Genomic DNA, 19,016 nt, shown 5'->3' on the forward strand with positions numbered 1-19,016 from the left:
CCTTGAATACTGCTGCTAGTTAATATCTACTTACAACAGCTTCCAAACATTACATACTAGAGTAATGGACAGCCTGCTTCTGCAGTGTACATGTCAGACTAGTTGCTAATTAATATCCCTGTCAAATCCTGATGCAAAACTATCAGATGCCTGGGACCTAAGCCTTCCTGACCAACCAACATTACAGTAAGAGAAAATAAAACCAAAACAAAATAAACACTCATCATAAAACTAATAAAAACATACACATTATCATTGTAGAAGAATGATGCTTGTGTCATATTTCATGGGTTTTGGCTTCATGCTGGCTCATGGGCACTGCAAACACTGAACTGGAAGCAAACAGTGACAGAAACTACTAGCCACCAGCAACCCCAGGAAGGTTTAATTTTAAGACTGTTCTACTGAAATGATTTTGTCTGTTGATGGCAATGACAAAGAACAACTTCATGTAAGAGAACCACAACTGGTGTCCAACAGAAAGAGATCAGAGTTCCTTGTAATTTTCTCTCACACAAGGTGCAAGGAAATAAACAGTAACCCACGCAGAAAACAAGCAACCTGATGGATATAAGCTACTTGAATGTTTTCATTGCTAAAAAGAAATTTCTTTGTGGAGAAATCGAGCATCTCTGCTCTGGAAGATACTCTAAGTATGTTTAGAGTCATCAATCCCAGACATCATTTTTAACTAGCAGCCAAAATGACACTCCTACACTCTACCATTGACTAACACACAGGGCAGAGGAAGCCATTAGTCTAATACCTGCCTCCCTTGCACAGAGGTCACCGGCACGGGAACCAGCAGCAAGCTTTACCAAACACACCCACATTCTGGCTTTCCTTTGACAGTGTTGGACAAGAGCTCCCTGCCTCGCGAGGCAGGCAGCAACAAAGAAGAGTCCGTAAAAAACCCCAAACTTGAAGACGAGTATCAGAAATTCAGAGTCCTCACATCCGGCCGGCGGTGTGCAATGTCTCGCCCCCGAACCAGTGTTTGTTCAGTGCTCCCTGCAGACTGGATGCGGCCTGAAACAGGTGGGCGAAGCTCACCTCTGCCCAGTGTGGTTCCTGTTCGCCTCTGCGTTTAAGGCCAAGTTGTGTAGGAAGAGAAAAAGCTGCCACCACACTTGATTTCTGTTCTGCTGATGCTGTAGAGAAGAACAGTTGAAGCAAGGTTATTTATATTTCTAAAATTGCAACATACCACTTCTCTTTTCCAATAACAACTCAGTTACACTTTTCAAGAGCAGACACTTTAATCCCATCAGCATAACAAGGGGGTGCAGCAAGGGATGAGGGGAGAGAGGGAAATGATAAGTTCTCCAGAAATAATTGTAGCTCTAACATTACAAAAAGAAAAGAGCAGACCCTTTATGCATTGTGCACAAGAGGATTAAACTTTTTTTTTTGCTTGTAGGATTTTGCAGAGTTTAGCCAAGTGCTGTTTTTAATCAGATTGGCTTCTGAGCCTTTCAAAAGCCCCAGCTGCATGAACAAACAACCTTCTTCTTTTTTTTTTTTTTTTTTTAAAAAAAGCCCCCCTTCACCCTGAAAGTAAAAAAAAAAAGAAAAAAATATAACTGGTGATCCATCTGTAAGTGATTTGACACCGTGAAGGTCAAAGGGTTAATCTTCAATTTAAACCACACTGCTGAGACAGCAAAACTCTGATTTCATCTAGTACAAGAAAACACATTCGTGCACACACACACTCCCCCACCCTCCCCCCATCACATTTTCCTTCCCAGCATCTCCAAGATAATACTGCCCTTTTTATAGCCACTTTTGACAGTAAGCCATAAATAATCAGCCTTGGAGCCCTTTCCTACTGACTGGAGCCAATTAAACCTTAAGCAAGAACATACTTGAAAACACACAAAAAACCAAAACCAAGAGGTTATTTCAGGTCCCATTGTCAAGGAAGAAACATGGGAATTGAGTTTCAGGGGGACACCAGACTATATAATGCAGCTTTGGGGCAGGGACACTGTTCCTTCTTTTGTTATGTGTAACCACCCCTGCAAAAGTGGCTCTGATTATACCCCCACCTTCCCGCACTTTAATGGCATCTCATACAAACAGGTGGGTTTCTCTTTACATTGCCCAGCCTGGGATACTATTTCACCTCAATAACCTACCCTCTATTAGAAGTCAGTCTTTGTTTTCTCATCCAGAATTCCATATTTGCTAAGCAGGACTGATCATTTCTGGAAAACAAAACAAACCAGCCCCAATCTCCACCCCCTCCCCCCACCCCCCCACCCCCCCACCCCAATCCCCAGCAGACGAGGAAACAGAAGACTGGCTTCCAACAACTTTGCCTCAGTACACAGGAGTTCATAAAGGAGCACTGAAGCACATTATACGAACAAGACGTTTCAGCTCAGATTAGCTCAACAGGGCAGAACACGGTTGCAAGGCATTCTTTATGTAATCACAAATCAGAGAGAGTTGCAACTGGAGTTGGTCTATTGGAGATGTGTCAATAGACAGCTCTTCAAAGCCCTCCCAGGTCATCATTAAATTATGTTCATATTTCAGTGTGGGTAGATCTGTGCCATTTGAATCACAACTACACACAAAACAGGCTTCTGGAAACCTGTGTTCATCTTACAACATAGCAGTGGGTCACTTCTTCCCCTCAAGACGTAACAGTTGCCTCCTGGATTTAGAAGAGTTCACACAGATCCCATCACACATTTCAACACCACTGTGTTTCGAGCATAACCCACAGACAGCGACTCTAGAGCCTGGTAGAATTTATTTCAAAGCATTGCTAGGTTTACAGGTGAATTATAAACTGTCCCCTAGGGCTGGGTTAAAAAAACCTCATTTGGTCTCACCTGGTTCCAAAAAAAGCGAGATGCTTATTGTTTTGTTACTCGCCTCTCAGTATGACCAGGCTTGTCCTTCCTCATCAATCTCCAGAGGTTCTTCTCACCCTCCTTCACAGAGCCACATTCCCAAACCCTCTTGAACATGCACGTGGAACCACAACGTTTACTGATGACATCTAGATACCATGTTTTTATCAAGCTATTACAGCTTAAGCAGACTGCTTCTTGAACAGAGATCTTTGGGTAGCATGTCGATGAAGTGGCATGCAAGCACAATGCTGCCTTCTGCAGTTTCCATGAGTAGGGAACTACGCTAGGAGAGCACGATGGACAAACAGATGCTCTGAAGACAATCTGCTTTGGCAGATAATTTTATTCTCTTGGCAGCCAAGAGGGTAAAGGAATGTCTTATAGGGACTTAGAATGGGAAATGCCAAAGGACATTTAAAAATTGGTATTGAAATCCTAAACTTAAAATATATCTCAGCTTCACTACTGGGCTTTCTTTAATGGAAACTCTCATGGAATTCTATAAAATGGGTTAATTTGTGGGCAGATGAGAGGAGGCGTGCTGATCTGGCAAGCGCAATTTAAACTATTCCACACTGTCAGGGAGACAAACACATGTTAAGATCCCCATAGTAATGTCCCACTTCATGTAGGAGGCTGCTTTGAGCTTCTCACACACCCTAACAGGTTTCTAAATACTCTCTTTCCTAAGTTTTACATGTCACCTCAGAAGAAAAGGGTTACTTGTTCTTTGCAGTGATAGGTAAAGGCCATGTTCAGGGAAAAACAGTAGAAGGGTTGAGCTCATCCTCCCTGTTTTTTGATGGGAGTGGGGGGGCTTTTTTAGGAAGGTATTGGGGTTTGTTTTTATTTGGTAAAGAAAGAGGTTTAGAGCTTTACTTTAAGAAGGGTTACAGACCTCCAAAAGAACCAGTGGGATATGGTACCACAACTACTGAGAAAAACTCTAATGGTTTTTTTTAGTTTATATTCTACTGTGTTTATTGTACTGCCTCTTGAAGCCATATTTTTCATAAAGCATTTTTGTCCTTCTCCAGTTAAAATGTTTCCCACTTTTCAGTGTCTATGAGCCTATGGGACTCAAGGAGATTTCCATGCAAGAGCAGAATAGGAATTCTTTTATCCTTGCTTCCCTTTGTTTATAAGAAGTGTAAGATCTCAAATCACTTTATGAAGGACATTGACACCATTAATTTTGTTTTGAAGTAAAAATATAAGAGCACTAGGCTGAGGGCAGGTTTCCAGGGTTTATTCCTAGACTTAGGGCTTGTATTTCCCTGGGTCTGTACTCAGCCAGCATTTCCTTCCACAGCGGTGTAGTCCCACATACACTTTCACTGGTTTGCGTACCGAAGCAGCCTGCTCACACTGTCCTCACACTGGTGCAGGAAAGTGAACTAGAGCAGGACAATGATCAAGGCCAGAACTAATCTGACAAAGAAGTTGCCTTTACTATTGATCAGGTCATCCTAATCCATCTGATCCATGGCATCATGTAGTCAAGCTGATGCTTGTGCCAGCACAACAGAAAGGTGATCTGAGGAGAAGAGCAAGCTGGGACTGCTTGCTTCAGCAGCAAGCCTAGCTAACGTGGTTTGCAGAGTTATGGCTTCGCTTCTGGGGTTGATCTGCTTTCCATGATACTAATTCAGCGTGGGACAAGAGCCACAGAATGGAAATGGTAGCTATTCTTTCCAGTAGAGATAAACAATTTATGGAAAGAACTGTCCCAGCCTAAAAAATGTCCTTTTCACAAGTTTCGGTAGCTTTTCCCCAGATACGCCTCTGCCAAGACCAAAATATTCAAATATTTCAAGACTGAGGGCGCTTTGGTGTGGTAAAATTTAGCTGCCAGGAAGGACAGAAAACCCAGGAGAGTGACTCCACTAATTTGGCATCTAATTTTTTCAGATGTGATACATTTCAAGTAAATTCTTACAGTTTTCTAAGATTCATAACTATTGTGGCACAGATTTATAATTTTCCTAAACTTCACTATGCTGATTTGTCCTTCAACAAAACAATTCAGTCCTCAAGAGTCACTACTGCACAAAAATATTAGGGATGAACACTTTGCCACCTCCATGTGGTGGCAATACAATGAACATTTTGAATCTCCTTTCCCAAGATGGAAAGAAGCCCCTTTTGCCCTCTCTACTAACTGTAACTAAAGAAGACTAGACTTGTGAATACAGTAAGTCAACACAAAGCTGGAAACACATAAAACCATTTCCTATTGCAGCTGCTGCTTTTTGAAGGGGATATCCTTAAGAGACTGTCTGTCTGAGGCATTAACATGAATGCTTCAATGAGTCACAAGGAAAGGCCACTTTACAGGAAAAGTGTCCTCTGCAGCAACAGTATGTTAGTGAAGCCTATTCCATGAACTGTGCTGAACCAAAAGCCAGAATGCTGGTAAACAAACACAAAAAACCAGCAAGACTTTTACTGGAAGCAAATGAAAGAGGAACATGATTGACCTGACATTTATTCCCTCCTCATAATTAATTCCTAATACATGTTTCATGCTGGAAGCATGCAGATATGTGTCAAATAGCACTGCAGATGTCAAAAGCTTTTTACTCCTACCAAGGCCCTTGTATGGGATGATCAAGGGAAGATCAGGACAGGTAACACACCTCAAAGAAAATGTTGTCTCTGACACAGCTTTTTGAATCCTTGTGTATAAATATTTAACAGATTAATAAGATTCACCTGATACATACGTGACACTAATATCCCTCCTTAAAAAAAAAATAAAAGAGTATGTTCATCATATACACCTTGTATGCATGTTTGGTACTTTCTTATCACATATACAGAAGAGTACACCTGTCTACACTCTTGATCTCATAGGCAATTCTGACTTTGGTTCATGGCTTCCAGATGGTTAAGGATCAAATTCTGATCCCATCTTAACTAGAAAGATTAAAATATTGCCATAAATGGCACTATTAAAGCAAAAGAATAATGGCATATGTGTACATAAAAACATCATTCTTCCTTTAATGACTAATACATGTATTAGCAATAAGTTGTTGGGATTTTATTTATTCACTGAAAACAAAAATACTTGCACACCAGGAGCAGTTGCTGACTCATCGCTGAAGGCTGTTTTGGCTGCCAGGTGGCTGGAGGCATATTGTGCTACCACAAAATATGCTTTAGCTTAGAAAGACTAGAAAGTCACAGTCCCCAAGGCAACAGAGGTTACAGAAGGTGTCCCCCGCTGGAGAGAGAAATGCAGGCCAATGGAAGTCAAATACAAATCTTTCCAGCTGTGATTCCTAATGACCAAAGAATAATGCATGTGTAAAAGCAGCAGGGGAAAAAAAGGAGACAGTAATAAAGAAAAAACGAAAGAGGTGCTTAGCGGCACCGTGGTGACACAGAGAGGAGGATGAGGATCTTCCTCGGGGATCTGCATCCTTCTGGCTTGCAAACCCCATGGCTCTCTTCTGTGGGACTAAACTTGCGGCAGAGGGAGGTGTCATCCCAACTACTGCTTCCTTTCGCAAAGCCTCCATCAGGCTTTGTGCGAAACAAGATAAGCGACACGTGTGTTTATGGAGAGGATATAACGGAGTGGGGGCAGCAGGAGGGGTACAGGGGACCCCCACATCCCATTTACAGGCTGCCAGCCCATGCAGAGGGGGCGGTGGCACTGACCCCTGCCAAGGCGCTGGGCCGAACAGCAAACAGCAAGTGTCCCTTGCCCCAAACCTGCTGGGGGCACAGCTGCACAGGTGAGCCCCTTCTCAACTTTCTCGTAGTCAAAAACAAACACGCAGCCACTCCGCCTTCCTCCCGGAGCAGGCAGGAAGGGGAAGCAGACAGACGCCATGGCAACAGCCAGCTGACGGCAACCTGGGAAGGGCAACCACCGGCCACTGCGTTCCCAGGCCCCCAGCCTTCCCCTCCTGCACCCCTGGGGGGCACACCGGCTTGTTTTCCATAAATAAGAGTAAATCAGGGTCTTGTATTTCCATAGAGCCACACCTGATACCACTCTCTACCTGCGGCACAGGGCCGGGGGCAGGATTTGCCACCATGCTGGGGCGGGAGGATGAGGGTGCAGGAAGAAATGCCCAGATCTCGCCCTCCCCATGCAGAAGACACACACGAGCCCCAGGTGCTGGCAGCGAGGACAGGCAGGTTTATTCCCTCAGCCCCCGAGCCTGAGCTGGCAGAGCTGCCTCACGGCTCACCTCCGACCAGCTCGGGCGAACCCGCCCTCTACGCGGGCTCCCTCACCCCAGAAGGGAGGTGCTCCCTCAGCTGCTCACCGCGCGGGAGACACCCCCTAGTGATTACAGCCCACCTCGGGGTTTGGTTAAAATAACACTTTAAAGCTTTTCCACAAGCCAGCATCCCGGCGGAGGGGTGAGGGGGCGGCGCAGGGCTCCGGCCCGCGGGGCGGGGGGGGCCGGCGGGCAGGTGCAGCGGCGGGGCCTGCGGGCAGAGCGGCCTCGTCAGCAGTTGTGGTGACTCAGAGGCTAAATTTAGAGCGCGATATAAACACCGCGGCGGGGCGCGAACGCTGCTCGGCAGAGCCGCTCTCACGCACAACCCGCGCCTCCTCACCCGCCCGGGGCTCTCCTCAGAGAGAGCCCGCAGCCCCCGCCGCCTCCTCAGGCCTTACACCGGGAAAAACCTAACTGGGGTTAAAAGAAGTTGCCTCACTGCTTTTATTTTTAGACCACTGTTCTTTGTGCTGTGGTACACTACTCTGATTCCTTTGCCATTGGCAAGGGCAACGACCCAGGAGAAACAAAAAAACAAACCCACCCCAAACAGAGGCTATAAAAGGCTAGCGGGACATTCCTCCCCAACGGCCTGAAACAAAGGAGGGCTGCAGTTGGGCGCTTGCTTTCCTGCCTTTCCACCATAAAATTTAATTCAGTAAAAGAGAAACATGCACACTCCTCACCATAAATAATCGGTCCAAACATATCATCATCCCCCTCAGAGATGGCAGTATCTTAATAAGATCAACCAGCCCAAGCAGAGGACTGGAGGCAGAACGACTGGGTTCCAATCAGCGATCCCTGCGTGATCTCAGACAAGTTATAACCTGCATTTCCGAGTCTCCCACACTAAAAAAGAAGTGGGATATCACCACAATTACTTCTTAATTGAAAAGTAATTTCTCAGCTGTCACACTGCTACAAACAGAAAGCACGTTAGCACTGCCACAGTGGCTGGCATGGTGCTGTGGGAGCCACGGAAACGCAGGAGAGCCTGCAGAGACTGCTGGGGTCATACAGGAGAAGCAGCAGCACTGAACACTGTTTACATCACACAGCAACATAACAGGTGACGTTAGAAATACTGCAAAACAATTCTCTTGCACTGTCCCAAAGACTTACTTCGTGCTCTCTAATGTGGGCAACCTTGGTGTTTTGAGGTTGTGGCCCCACTGCCTTAAGCCACTGCAGCCCCATGTCCGGCAGGGTGGCAGGGTGAAGGACTCACGGCATGCTACCACACAGAGCTTGCACGGCTCTTCTGCCACCCAGCTCCCTTATCCTCCGCCCACTTCCTCTACCAGAGCTAGGCAGGAAGTTTTGCTTTTTAAAGTTATCCCCTATTTTAGGCAGTAACAAAACCATGATATATTTAAATCTTTTGTCAGCTGAAAGCGTAGAGAAGAAGCACAGATTAGGCTGGTATAGAAATTTTGTGGGTTTTATTAAACCAATATGCAATGTTTGTATGTGACTGTTGGATCAAGAGTTTGCGTAGCCCAGCCTCCAACAGCAGCCTTACATGGCTGCCCGAGGAAAAGCGGAGGGTGAGTACATGCAATAGCTCCCCCTAATACTCTTTCAGCATGTAACCAGTTTGAGCTTCGGACTTTCCGGGTCAGATCTGGTTTCTGTTTATTTAACATCTCCTTCAGTGGCTATAAACTTGTCCTGATTCCCCTTGAACCCAGATAATGCACTGGGATGCAGAACATGCCTTGACAAGAAGTTCCACAGAGCTACCTATTGCATGGCAAACTACCTCACTTACTTTGACCTGGCTCCTACTAGCTTGACTTAATTTTGCCTAGTTCTTGTACTGGGAGAAATTAGTCTATCCATCCCCTTCATGTCACTTTTGATTTCTGTTTAATATCGCTACCCCCCTTCCTTTGTGTCTTTTCTAGGCTTAGCGGCCCTAGCGCATTTTTCCATTTTTCATATGGAAGTTTCATCATCATTCTCGCCTTTCTCTGAACCTTTTCCAGTTCTGCTGCATCATTTTGGAAGAAGGAAACCAGAACTGTATGTAACATTCAAGATATGGGAGAAACATGGATTTATACAGTGGCATAACTACGTTCTTGTTCTCAGTTTCTTTTCTTAACATAACAAAGAATATAATTTCAGATCAGATGTGAAAGGGTCCTGCAAGTTTCTGTTAACCTAAATGTCAAGTAAACAGTTCCACAGGCAGCAGGATTTCAGAACAGGTGTGAGGCAAGGGGCAACAGGTTGCTGTGTCATTTGTATGCATAGGGGAAGGTGCACTTCCAAGCACACCTCTTCCTTCAATGTCATTTGTCAAAATGCAAAAAAAAACAACCAACAAACACAAACCAAAAAAAAAACCAACAAAAAATCTAACAGTAAGCAAAAGAATCTGTCTCCACTTTCTCAAATCAAGTTTCTGACTCCACTGACCGTGAGAATTCCTCTTGCCCCAATGGCACCCTCCATTCCTCAAGCCTAGGATTCCAATTCCATAGCCCTGCAAGAACTTTGCCTTCCATCTCAATCTTCTCAACCTCATGCCCACCCTACCCCCTCTCTTCTAAACTGGGCTCACACCAGGAGTTCTGTGTCTGGTACTCTCCCTCATCCTGCTCCTGCACCCTCAGCTGGAAATTCAAGTTCTGCACTGATGGGCAACCCGCAAACAGCAGAGCTGAAGAGAAGCCCCACTGCTTTGCGCAGCAGAAGCAGAGACCAGCAAGCACTAGCCAGCAAAGAAGATCCTGAAATGTACTGACTTACTTGGGGAAAAAAACGAAAGCACTTATCCCAAGTCTCAAAGAGACTGCAGGTACAAATAAAGTACGGAGCTGCCGGTTGTATGGGCTCAGCTGCAGGACTGTTTGAGGGTCTCTCCATTACATTATTAGGAAGCTTTTCTGAACGTTTTTCCTAAAATGTAAAGCCATCATAAAGGACAGTTTCCAGCAAACAATTCCAGTTTGAAAAAGCCACTGTTAAAATATCCCCTGAGTGTCCTCAATAAACAATGGAGAAAAGCCTGATGGAGCCTGGACTAAATGATACACAGGTAGCGCTGCGTGCGCCCACTCTCTCATGCCGATAAGCTTCTGACAAGAGACACGGGCTCCCTGTTGCATAAGCAGAAGTGTCTCAGAGGAGGCCTCAATAACTCTCATGAGAGACAGAGGGGAAAAAATATGCAAAATGTAACAAGCTTCACTTTCAAAGGAAAACAACATTTCCTCCTGAACATTTTCAGTGTCATTAACGTGAGGCAAACAGGTACATGCCCAGCCATCCGTCCACAGCCGGTGTGGATGCAGGCACTCAGGCTCCACAGGCTGCTCGAGCCCACTGTAGTGATGGCGACAGTTACTTGCTGAACCAACTGGGGAATTTAGAGCAACAGTTTTCTATAGCTAGATCCATGGAGGCTTTTTGAGCATGGTCAGCATATCTAAATCAACTGCAGGATCCCTGATGTGTTGGAAAGGGGCTTTGTTGTTGTTTGTAATGCACTTATTTACTCAAGAAAGCTCAGCTCTGATTCAGCATCTGGTTCTCATTGAGGCTCAGCTTTTTTCAAACTGAGCTTTCCAGATGGGTTGACTGAAGCACAAGGAGGTCAAGAGACTTGTCTGAGGTCATACAGCAAGTCAGTGGCTCTGCTTGGACCCAAGCCCAGAACTGTTCAAGGCTACCACTCCTTGGCTCTTAAAGAGACAATTTTCTCCCCTGTGAAGTGATCTTATCACCATGAAGAAGAGATGTGATAAAAGCAGTCCCCTCAAAGCTGCAGCCTGCTTAGAAAGAGTTATTTTATTTGGAAAAAAACATAGCGTTCCAAGTGTCTCGACGGATCAAGTCAAACCAAAGGGGTGTGATACTGATCCAGTGTGTCATCCACCCCACTCTTGTATAACCTCGTGCTCCTATGGGGCAGCTTTACACCACTGCTGCCACCATCCCTAGTTGTCTACTCACTACTCACATCCCATCTAGCAGTGTGTCATGTCATGAAATACATTGTCAGTTCAGCACAGGTTGAAGCTCCTTCTCTGGGTGGGGAAACTCCAGTGCACTTGGGACCTGAAGCAAAGTCCAAGCACTTGTTGCCACAGCCCAGACATGTGGGGCACAGGCTGCACATCCCAGCCGACCGACGAGCAGATCCCCTAAGCTCAGCTCTGTCCTCCATAACCTCAGAGTGCATTCTTTAAGCTCAGCCACAGCTCGGCTACAGCAAGCAGTTTGCAGACCCCATGGCAAAGGCACACTTGCTCCACATCAAGGAGGTGGCAGGCACTGGGTTCTCCTGCAGAAAGCATGAAGCCATGCTTCAAGGGGTCTACCTTTGTTTTCCTGGGGCAGGGTGAGAAAAGCATGAGAGGGAACATTGCTGAAAGCTACACAGCCACAGACAGGTAAGAGTTACTAATGAGCTCAAGAAAACACAGATGGGTCTCGAATGGCATTCTGCAGAGTCCTTTGCAAAGTGGATCGACCTGCAGTAGGCTTGGCTACTTTGGAACACAGAGTGTTGCTCAAGTCCTTCCCATAATAAATTCAGCACCTTAAGGAGATGAAAGCTGCAGAGTGCTAGGGAATGTTGCATTATTGCTCTAGCACTGTTCTAAGCACAAAAAAGCCAGGTTTTAAACTACTGTATTCTGTTTAATATATTAATAGGAAATGAAACCCTGAAAATTATGTACATGCCAAAAGCAAGCATAGGTGCGGCCAACTTTCTTATTCTTACGAGATGCATACCCAAAAGTCTTTTGTATAGCCAAGAACCACAGAATAAATACCGTATCGTTCCAGGAACCCAGGGAAGAGATAACAGGGACTCTCCAGTGTTCCTAGTATGGGATGGGGTTAGACCATGCACGCAGCCCAGTCCAATGACAACTCAGTGACGTCAACCTCAGCAGCTACTGCCTGTTTGGTTCCTCTCTCAGCCAGGGATGTACATTAACCAGTGGCCTTTGTGTCAACACAGCCTCGCTGCTGCGGTAGCACAATGGGAGCCATACCTGACCTGCTGGAGAGTTTTGCAGAACTCAAGAGCCATGAGAGAGCAACTCTGGAGCTAGCTGGATGTACTAGTACAATGCTGAAAGCCTTTCCTAACTCCCACTGAAAAGACACATATGTTTTCTTTTCACAGGTTCACAGATAAGATGTTTTTTAGGCTCTGAAAAGAGGCACAGCTTGTTGAAAACCAGGTTTGCTGTCTCTCAAGACTTCACAAGACTACACCGGTGTGACTAACTTTGTGGTATTCTAAATCTGATTCAAGACACCACTCTTTTGTGTTTTGACCAAATGTTTGAGAGAAGCTGTAATGGGGCATCCAAATCAGGGATTAGTTTCACAGCAAGATAAACGACAGCCCAGTTTTCCATGTCTCAGAGACTGCCCCTTCCAAACCACGACACATCGTGAACCAGTTGACATATCTCCAGCGGCAGATTGATTGCTTGTTCAGCAACAGGCTGGGAAGAGTCACCGCACACAGGACAGAGGGGCTTCTGCACAGAAGATCTGTGCCAAAAGCCAAAGGAAATCCTCCATGCAGGGCTGGGAGTGAAGGGATCGGGCATGACAACAAAACGCTCCACAGGGAACAGTGCCTTGGACAACCAACGTGTGGCTCAGTACTCAGTTTTCCTGACAAACAAGCAAGAATCCCTGAGCAGATCCAAATGCCAAGGCCTATCCCAGGGTCAGGCTGTGGAGAACCACTGGCTGAACTACTCTGTCCTCGGGTGAAGTTTTCGGGTTGTTTTGTTTTGGGTTTGGTTTTTTTTTTCTGTTTTGTTTTCAAATTTAAAGGGCTGGACGGCTGCCCCCCCCCACCCCCCGCCCCTTTACAACTTGTTGCTCTTCCAGTTCAAACAAAGACAGCAGAGCTCCTCCTCCGCTGGCGGGCGGTGCGGGCGGGCGCTTTTGTTTACTACGTTGTCCACAGGCTTGGCTGACAGGCGGCGGGGCCGGGCCGGCGGCCCTGGCTGCGGGCGGTGGGAGCCCCCGCGCCCCGCGGCCGCAAAGCGCCCGACCCCGGGCAGCCGCGGCCCGGAGCCGGTTTGGGTGGGCATTCCTGGATGCGTTTCCAAGGCGCAGACACCAGATAGGTGCGCTCCCCGGGGACGCAAGGGGTCGGGTTACAACCAGTTCCACCGCTTCACTCCAGGGCTCCTCCAGCCGGATGGCTGACGCCTCCCCCCCCCTCGCCCCTGCCAGAGCCGGGCTGGGGGGAGCAGGGTCTTCAGCTACCGCTGGCAAAAGGTTACAGCACTGGGGAAAACCCCACTCAGCCACACACGACACAGGCTGAAAATCTGGCGGTAGCTCGTTATTCCTGCAGTTTGCTACATGACATTCATATCCCCATCTACATTGCTACGGGCTAATCCTCCTGTTACAGCTGCTTCAGTGCTCCTGCTATTTGGAGATGAAGAGTCCCAGCACTCCCTCATCTCTCTGATGACACAGAGAGAACCAAACCTTGGCCCAGCCACAAGCCACTCTCTATGACCAGGGCGGAGATCCTCACCTAACTCCAAGAACTGCAACAGATTCCACAGTCAACAGACCACCGACTCATTTGGAGTGAGACAAGCTTTTTGCCCCTCTCTGAAGTCAGCAAGTGTCAGCTTCTTCACATGCAAGCGGATACACACTCTCCCTGTTGGGCTTGCACAGAAGTGGGGAAGTGCTGCCTACTGCCAAACCTCTGCCAGACTCTGCACGGGCTGGGATTTCCATTTCATCTGTACTTAAGGGGGAAGGAGGGCAAAGAAGAAAAGAATCAGGGAGTTTAGGGGTGCTGGGTTTATTTTGTTTCTTTGAAGAGCGGAGTTTCTTCTTTTTTTTTTTGTATTTAAGAAAACAAAATCAAGATTCTGTAGTGTGGTTTTCAGACCTGATGACATCTTACAGCTGTCTTTTGTTGTGAGGAAGTTAGTCACAAGTCTGATAGGACTGTCTGACACAAGAGTTGTTAGCAAGTCTAGCATGATCTAAATATACTCAACAACATTTTAGAGAACTACTCCTAGACAACAAGGAGCGTCAGAACAGACTCCAGGCTTATTGTCATTTCTGAGATGAGGAGCTGATATAAGCCAGACATGGTCACTTGGGCCACTGAAGAGAAGCCACTGGCAGTGAGGAGACTGGAGAAGAGTAGTAAAAGGCAATAAAAAGCAAGGGGGAGAGCGCTGGGGAAAGCCTCAGTGACCCCGATGCTGATGAGCTGGAAGAGCTGGCATAGCAGCAGCTAACGCAGAACATCTACCTTCCCAGGCAGTAAATGCAATCCCACACATTTTCTCCCTCCACCTGCTAACCTTTAGGAAAAGCCAGCAGTCTAGCCTAAGCAAAATCCATCATGATACTCCTACCATTTTATCGCTGCTGGCAGTCTACTGCCTTAGACAACAGCCCGCTTAGCTGATGCCCGGAGACAGTCTTCTTGAGCACCACTCTTGGATAGTTAAACCCCCACCTTTCCCTCCAGAGACACCCTACCCTCTGTATGTGGAGCCGGTGGAACTGGTCAGCAATGCACTGCAACTTCCGTGCAATCTGCACCTCAGCACGCGCTTCCCGCTGACCTTCCTGAGGCTCCTCTTGGAGATGCGGATCCAATGCAAAGCCAACTGGAGGGACGTGTAAACGGTAACCAGCATTCCCTACAAAACAGATCAGAAGAGTCATTCTTCCAGCGCAAAGCATAGCTCTACTACTCAGTACACTTTACAGAGGCAAGAGCTGCACATAATCCTGAATTTTTGACTCGTGTTAAAGCTCCTGAACGCCAAACGATGACTGTGCACCATAAGCATGCAGTAAGACATTTGCTCACTTTTAAGTAGATTTATATCAATAAAGCAGAGCATTGTGCTGCTTCCCATAATCAAATGACTGGTAGGATCATACACACTTGGTTCCTTTTGCTTGTTTATAGTTCAGCCAAGTGCTGATTTTTTTTTTTAATGACAGGTTTGCAGTTTTACAAGATCTCTGCCACAAGTTGTCTCCCATTAAAGGTTGCTGTATCTTTTCCGTCAGACTTTTCTCAGTTCTCTGGCATTGAGTGGGACTGATTAGAATTAAAGCTGAATCAGATACACAAAGCTGAGTTGTGTCCCACCAGTTACTCGTAACATACTGGATGGATATGCTACTTATTCAACAACTTTAACCCCAGTAAAGAGCCTAAAAGCTGTCCCACTAAGTGTAGATTTTTGCATTTCCCTCTCTCCACTGAAAAATTCTAAGAGTCTTCCCGTGTGGATGAGACCACTAGAAGTTAAAAAATGTCAGCAAATTGTAGGATACGAGGTATGGTGAGAACTTAAACATCTAGCAGTAAAATAACATGTGACAGAATAAAGCCAAAAAGAGAAAGAGTGGGAATATCAAAAACAGCAGAAGCAATAAGCAAGTGCCTGGTTCCCACAGTGGACAAGCAGGGGTAAGAAAATACACGTTATCTTTTCTGAGGGAGTAGGACCAAAGCAAAATAATATTAGTCCTTTAATAAAATGCCCTAACGAAAGAAATCTTGCTTGATTGGGCAAGTGCTAAAGGGACAGTTTCCTTGCTGCAAAGCTGGTGACACTGGAGTGCTCTTACCATAGAAGAGTCTCCGGGGCTCTTCAGTGACTCCACAAGGCAACATAACATCCTGACTGGAAGAGGACGGGCTGAGTGTTTGAGTTGCCTTGTCCTGCTGCTCAGGATGCCTGATACCGGGACCACAGCAGTGTGTGAGGGGGAATAGTTGAAACCTCCCCAGAAGGCAGCTGTAGGACTGGTTCTGTGTGAAAATGCCAGTTGCAGTCATCTCACCAGGCTGACCTGCAAGTCCAAAGTCATCAGAGTGAAACACGTCATCGTCCAGCCCATCCAGGCTAGAATAGTCCTCTTCCAGGTAGCTGGGGCGATCCATTGCTCCTGCAATAAAGAGACATTTGAGAAAACAGCTAAGACACAAGAACATTGTCCAACAGAGAATGCTTTCTGCTCCAACAGTAAAACACAGCAATTTTTTCCACACCTTCCCACCTCCCTCCCTTCCAACACTGCACATCTGCATGGGTAGGAGAGGTGAATGCCTTTGTGGTGAAGGTCAGGGCTTTGTGGAAAGTCCTCGACTGCTGGGCCAGAGAGACACAAAGTTCACACGTCTAAGAGTCCACCCACAGCTCCAATTCCACAACTGGTCACAAGGAGGGAGTCAACCCTCAACCTCATCAGGTAGAAACTGAAAAGGCATTGTCTTAAAAAGCAACCTCAGTCCTTCAAATTGCCCCATGGCCATTCAGCTTCTTTGGGGTCTGCTTTGCTTTGGCCTGCTTTGAACTTCATGGTATGCCCCATTTGCTTTTCCCCCATCTATTACTTATTGATGAAGAAAAGCTCTTGTAATCACAAGGCTGCAAGGGCAGACCTTTAAGAAACCCCAGTGGCTGCAAAACTCAAAGAGCTGGCAAAGCTATTTCTGTGAAGCTCTCCATAACTTCTTCCCTGCAAGGGCCAACTTTCCTTTCAACTTATCATTTCTTCCCTCAGCTCAACTTAAAGACATGTCCCAAACTTGGCAAGAGAGTCACTTCATTACCCCTCTTACCATGTCAAGCCTAACATGCACTGTCAGTACATTAGTTCATTCTATTACTAAAGAAAAAAGATTGCTGGTGTCATTGTTGAAAGCAGGACTTCTGTAGTTGCCATCATAAACTCTCCTGAGCTCTGTTGCAGCACGAAGCTGGACAAATATGGTGGAAGGAAAAAAACCCCATCAAACCCTAAATCACTATTTCAGAGCTGTTTGCAAACATATAGCAATCAGATTTACCAAAAATGCCACAAGTCCCTTTACTGTTACCTGTGCATCTAACCCAATTGGAAGACAGACTCCTAAGAGATCCATCTCCAGGATTTCCACCCAGTTCCAAACAAGGCAGTGAAATTCAACTCTTCATGTCTCTTTCCTTTGCTCTGGTTTGCGAAGCATTTAACAGAACGGAAGACTAGCAAGAGGAATTTCAGGCCTGAAGGAGACATTAATAATACTTTTATGAGGATGTGTTCAGCGCTCCCCTTGGTGCTCCCATCTCCCCCCAGGTGAGCAGTGCTCACACCACCAGCATGCTAGAGGAGACAAAGGGACCGAGCAGTGCAGGAACTAAGTGCGCAGAGCTCTAACTTGGGGCCGCTACCGTTATTGAAGTTGTTGCATCTCAGCAGTTCCCTCAGCTCAGCCACAACTCCCAAAGAAGAGTTTGCAGAGCAGAACAGGTACCAGCCCCATGGCTGGTCCAGCTCTGCTGGATGACAGCAGTGCCACTCTCTTGGCACAGCACCCGTAACATTCTCATCCACAGCTTAAAGCAGCACACCCAACGGAGTTACAGGCCCCGAGACACAGGCGTGGACGGTGTCCTGCCAGCTCTGTCGCTGGATCGCGGTCACCTGACAGCAGTGCAGGACGAGAGCGTATTTTGCCTTTGCAGCAAGATTTGCCAGACCTCATCTGTCAGAGCCCCGCTGGGACACGGGCATTCCGCGCCAGAAAGTGCGGCAAAGGCGCAGGCTGGCCGGCACACCAAGCCCTGAACAAAGGAGGGTTCAGACAGCAAGAGGTTTTACTCGACCTCCTGCAACGGGGGCCGACTGTTCCGCACAGCTCTTGGGAAGTGCTGGAGAGAGAATGCCGGGGCAGCGCCCCGCAGAACCCACCCTGCCACTCGCTGAAGTTCCTCCCACCACCTGAACGGGGAGCTCACGCTGGAAGCCGGGGACTGCCGGAGCCGGGGGCGGCCCGGGGGGCTCTGCCAGGCTCCTCAGCACCGTGCGCGACCCACGGCCCCACGGGCGGCCAGCAGCCCCCGCGGCACCGGCCGCTCTGACAGGCGGAGGGCCGGGAGCCGGAGGGAGGGCTCAGCGCACACGTGCGTGCCAGCTTCCCAAAACAAAGCTGGCCGGCCCCGCTCCGGCGCCGCCAGCTGCTTTTAACTCTTCCCTCTCCGGGCTCCAGCCCCGCAGATTTACCCCCCGGCCGAGGGGTTTAAACGCGGCTACGTCGGGCAGCGCCGGGGGACAAGAGAGCCGAGCCTGCCGGGGCGGCCCGGCAAGGAGCAGCGCTGGCCGCCGGTAACTGGCCACTGCCCGCACCAGCGAGCCACTGCCTTCCTGGTGCCCGGAGCTCGCTCCCAGACCGCCCGCTTCCCCCCGACGCCGCGGGACCCCGGGCGGGAGCCGCCTCGCACCGCCCAGCCGGGCCGGGGCTGCCCCAGTGCGAACCCCCTTCCCTGTCACGATCGCGCCCGGCCCCGGCGCCGCGCTGACGGCAGACCCGGCCCAGGAGGGGCCGGCCCACGGTGGCGAAAGGGCTTCCCGGGCACTCACCGAGAAGCGGGACGGGCGTCCCGCGGGGCCGGGGTGTCCCGGGAGCCGCCGCCGCCACCACCGCGCCTCCCCGCCGCCAAACTGCCGCCAAACTGCCGCCGCCGCCGCCGGGCGGACCGCGAACAGCTGACCGCGGCCCCGCCCCCGCCGCGCCCCGCCCCCGCCCGCCGGCCAATGGGCAGAGAGGGGCGGGGCGCGCCGCGAGGGGCAACGGCGGCAGCCGCCGCTGCCGCCGCCGCTGCGCGGGGGGTGAGCCCGGCCCGACCCGTGGAGCGGCGCGGGGCGGGCTCGTGGCCGCGGGCAGCCCGGCCCCTCGGGGCGAGGCCGTGTGTCACCCACCGGCTCCCCACTGGCAGGCGCTGGCCGCGCGCTGCGGGGCACCGGGGACTCGTCTCCTCGCACATCGCTGCCGCCTGAGGAGGGAGGCGGAGGGGAGGGCCCGGGCCGGCCGCGCAGCCAGGGCAGCCGCCTTCGCTTAGAAACTGCCGTTCCGTCC

The 19,016-nt window shown here is 48.6% G+C and overlaps 1 protein-coding gene across 5 annotated transcripts; it reads right to left on the reverse strand.

Annotated features, from left to right (window-relative positions):
- Positions 1-356: 356 nt before the first annotated feature.
- BMF (Bcl2 modifying factor) lies at positions 357-18,644 on the reverse strand. Of its 5 annotated transcripts, none has more exons than XM_056346979.1 (5): positions 18,521-18,644; positions 16,998-17,163; positions 15,743-15,967; positions 14,633-14,796; positions 357-1,151 (listed from the first exon to the last, which is right to left on the reverse strand). In XM_056346979.1, exons 3-5 carry the CDS (start codon positions 15,951-15,953, stop codon positions 1,050-1,052), a joined length of 477 nt encoding a protein of 158 aa, XP_056202954.1. In that variant the 5' UTR covers positions 15,954-15,967; positions 16,998-17,163; positions 18,521-18,644; the 3' UTR covers positions 357-1,049. The 5 variants fall into 5 exon arrangements, with proteins under 5 accessions (XP_056202954.1, XP_056202956.1, XP_056202952.1 ...); XM_056346981.1 differs by lacking the exon at positions 15,743-15,967 and adding an exon at positions 15,968-16,063; XM_056346977.1 differs by having other exon boundaries at positions 15,743-16,063.
- Positions 18,645-19,016: the final 372 nt, after the last annotated feature.

The sequence above is a fragment of the Falco biarmicus genome, chromosome 7 (assembly GCF_023638135.1).
Source record: "Falco biarmicus isolate bFalBia1 chromosome 7, bFalBia1.pri, whole genome shotgun sequence".
NCBI lineage: Eukaryota > Metazoa > Chordata > Aves > Falconiformes > Falconidae > Falco > Falco biarmicus.

Coding starts and splice junctions, on each gene's coding strand:
- BMF (XM_056346977.1), bottom strand. CDS start 16,058: ATGGATCGCCCCAGCTACCTGGAAGAGGACTATTCTAGCCTGGATGGG. Junction 14,797..15,742: donor GCCCCGGAGACTCTTCTATG/GTAAGAGCACTC, acceptor TCTGTTTTGTAG/GGAATGCTGGTTACCGTTTA. Junction 1,152..14,632: donor ACCGGCTCCACATACAGAGG/GTAGGGTGTCTC, acceptor TCTTCTCTACAG/CATCAGCAGAACAGAAATCA.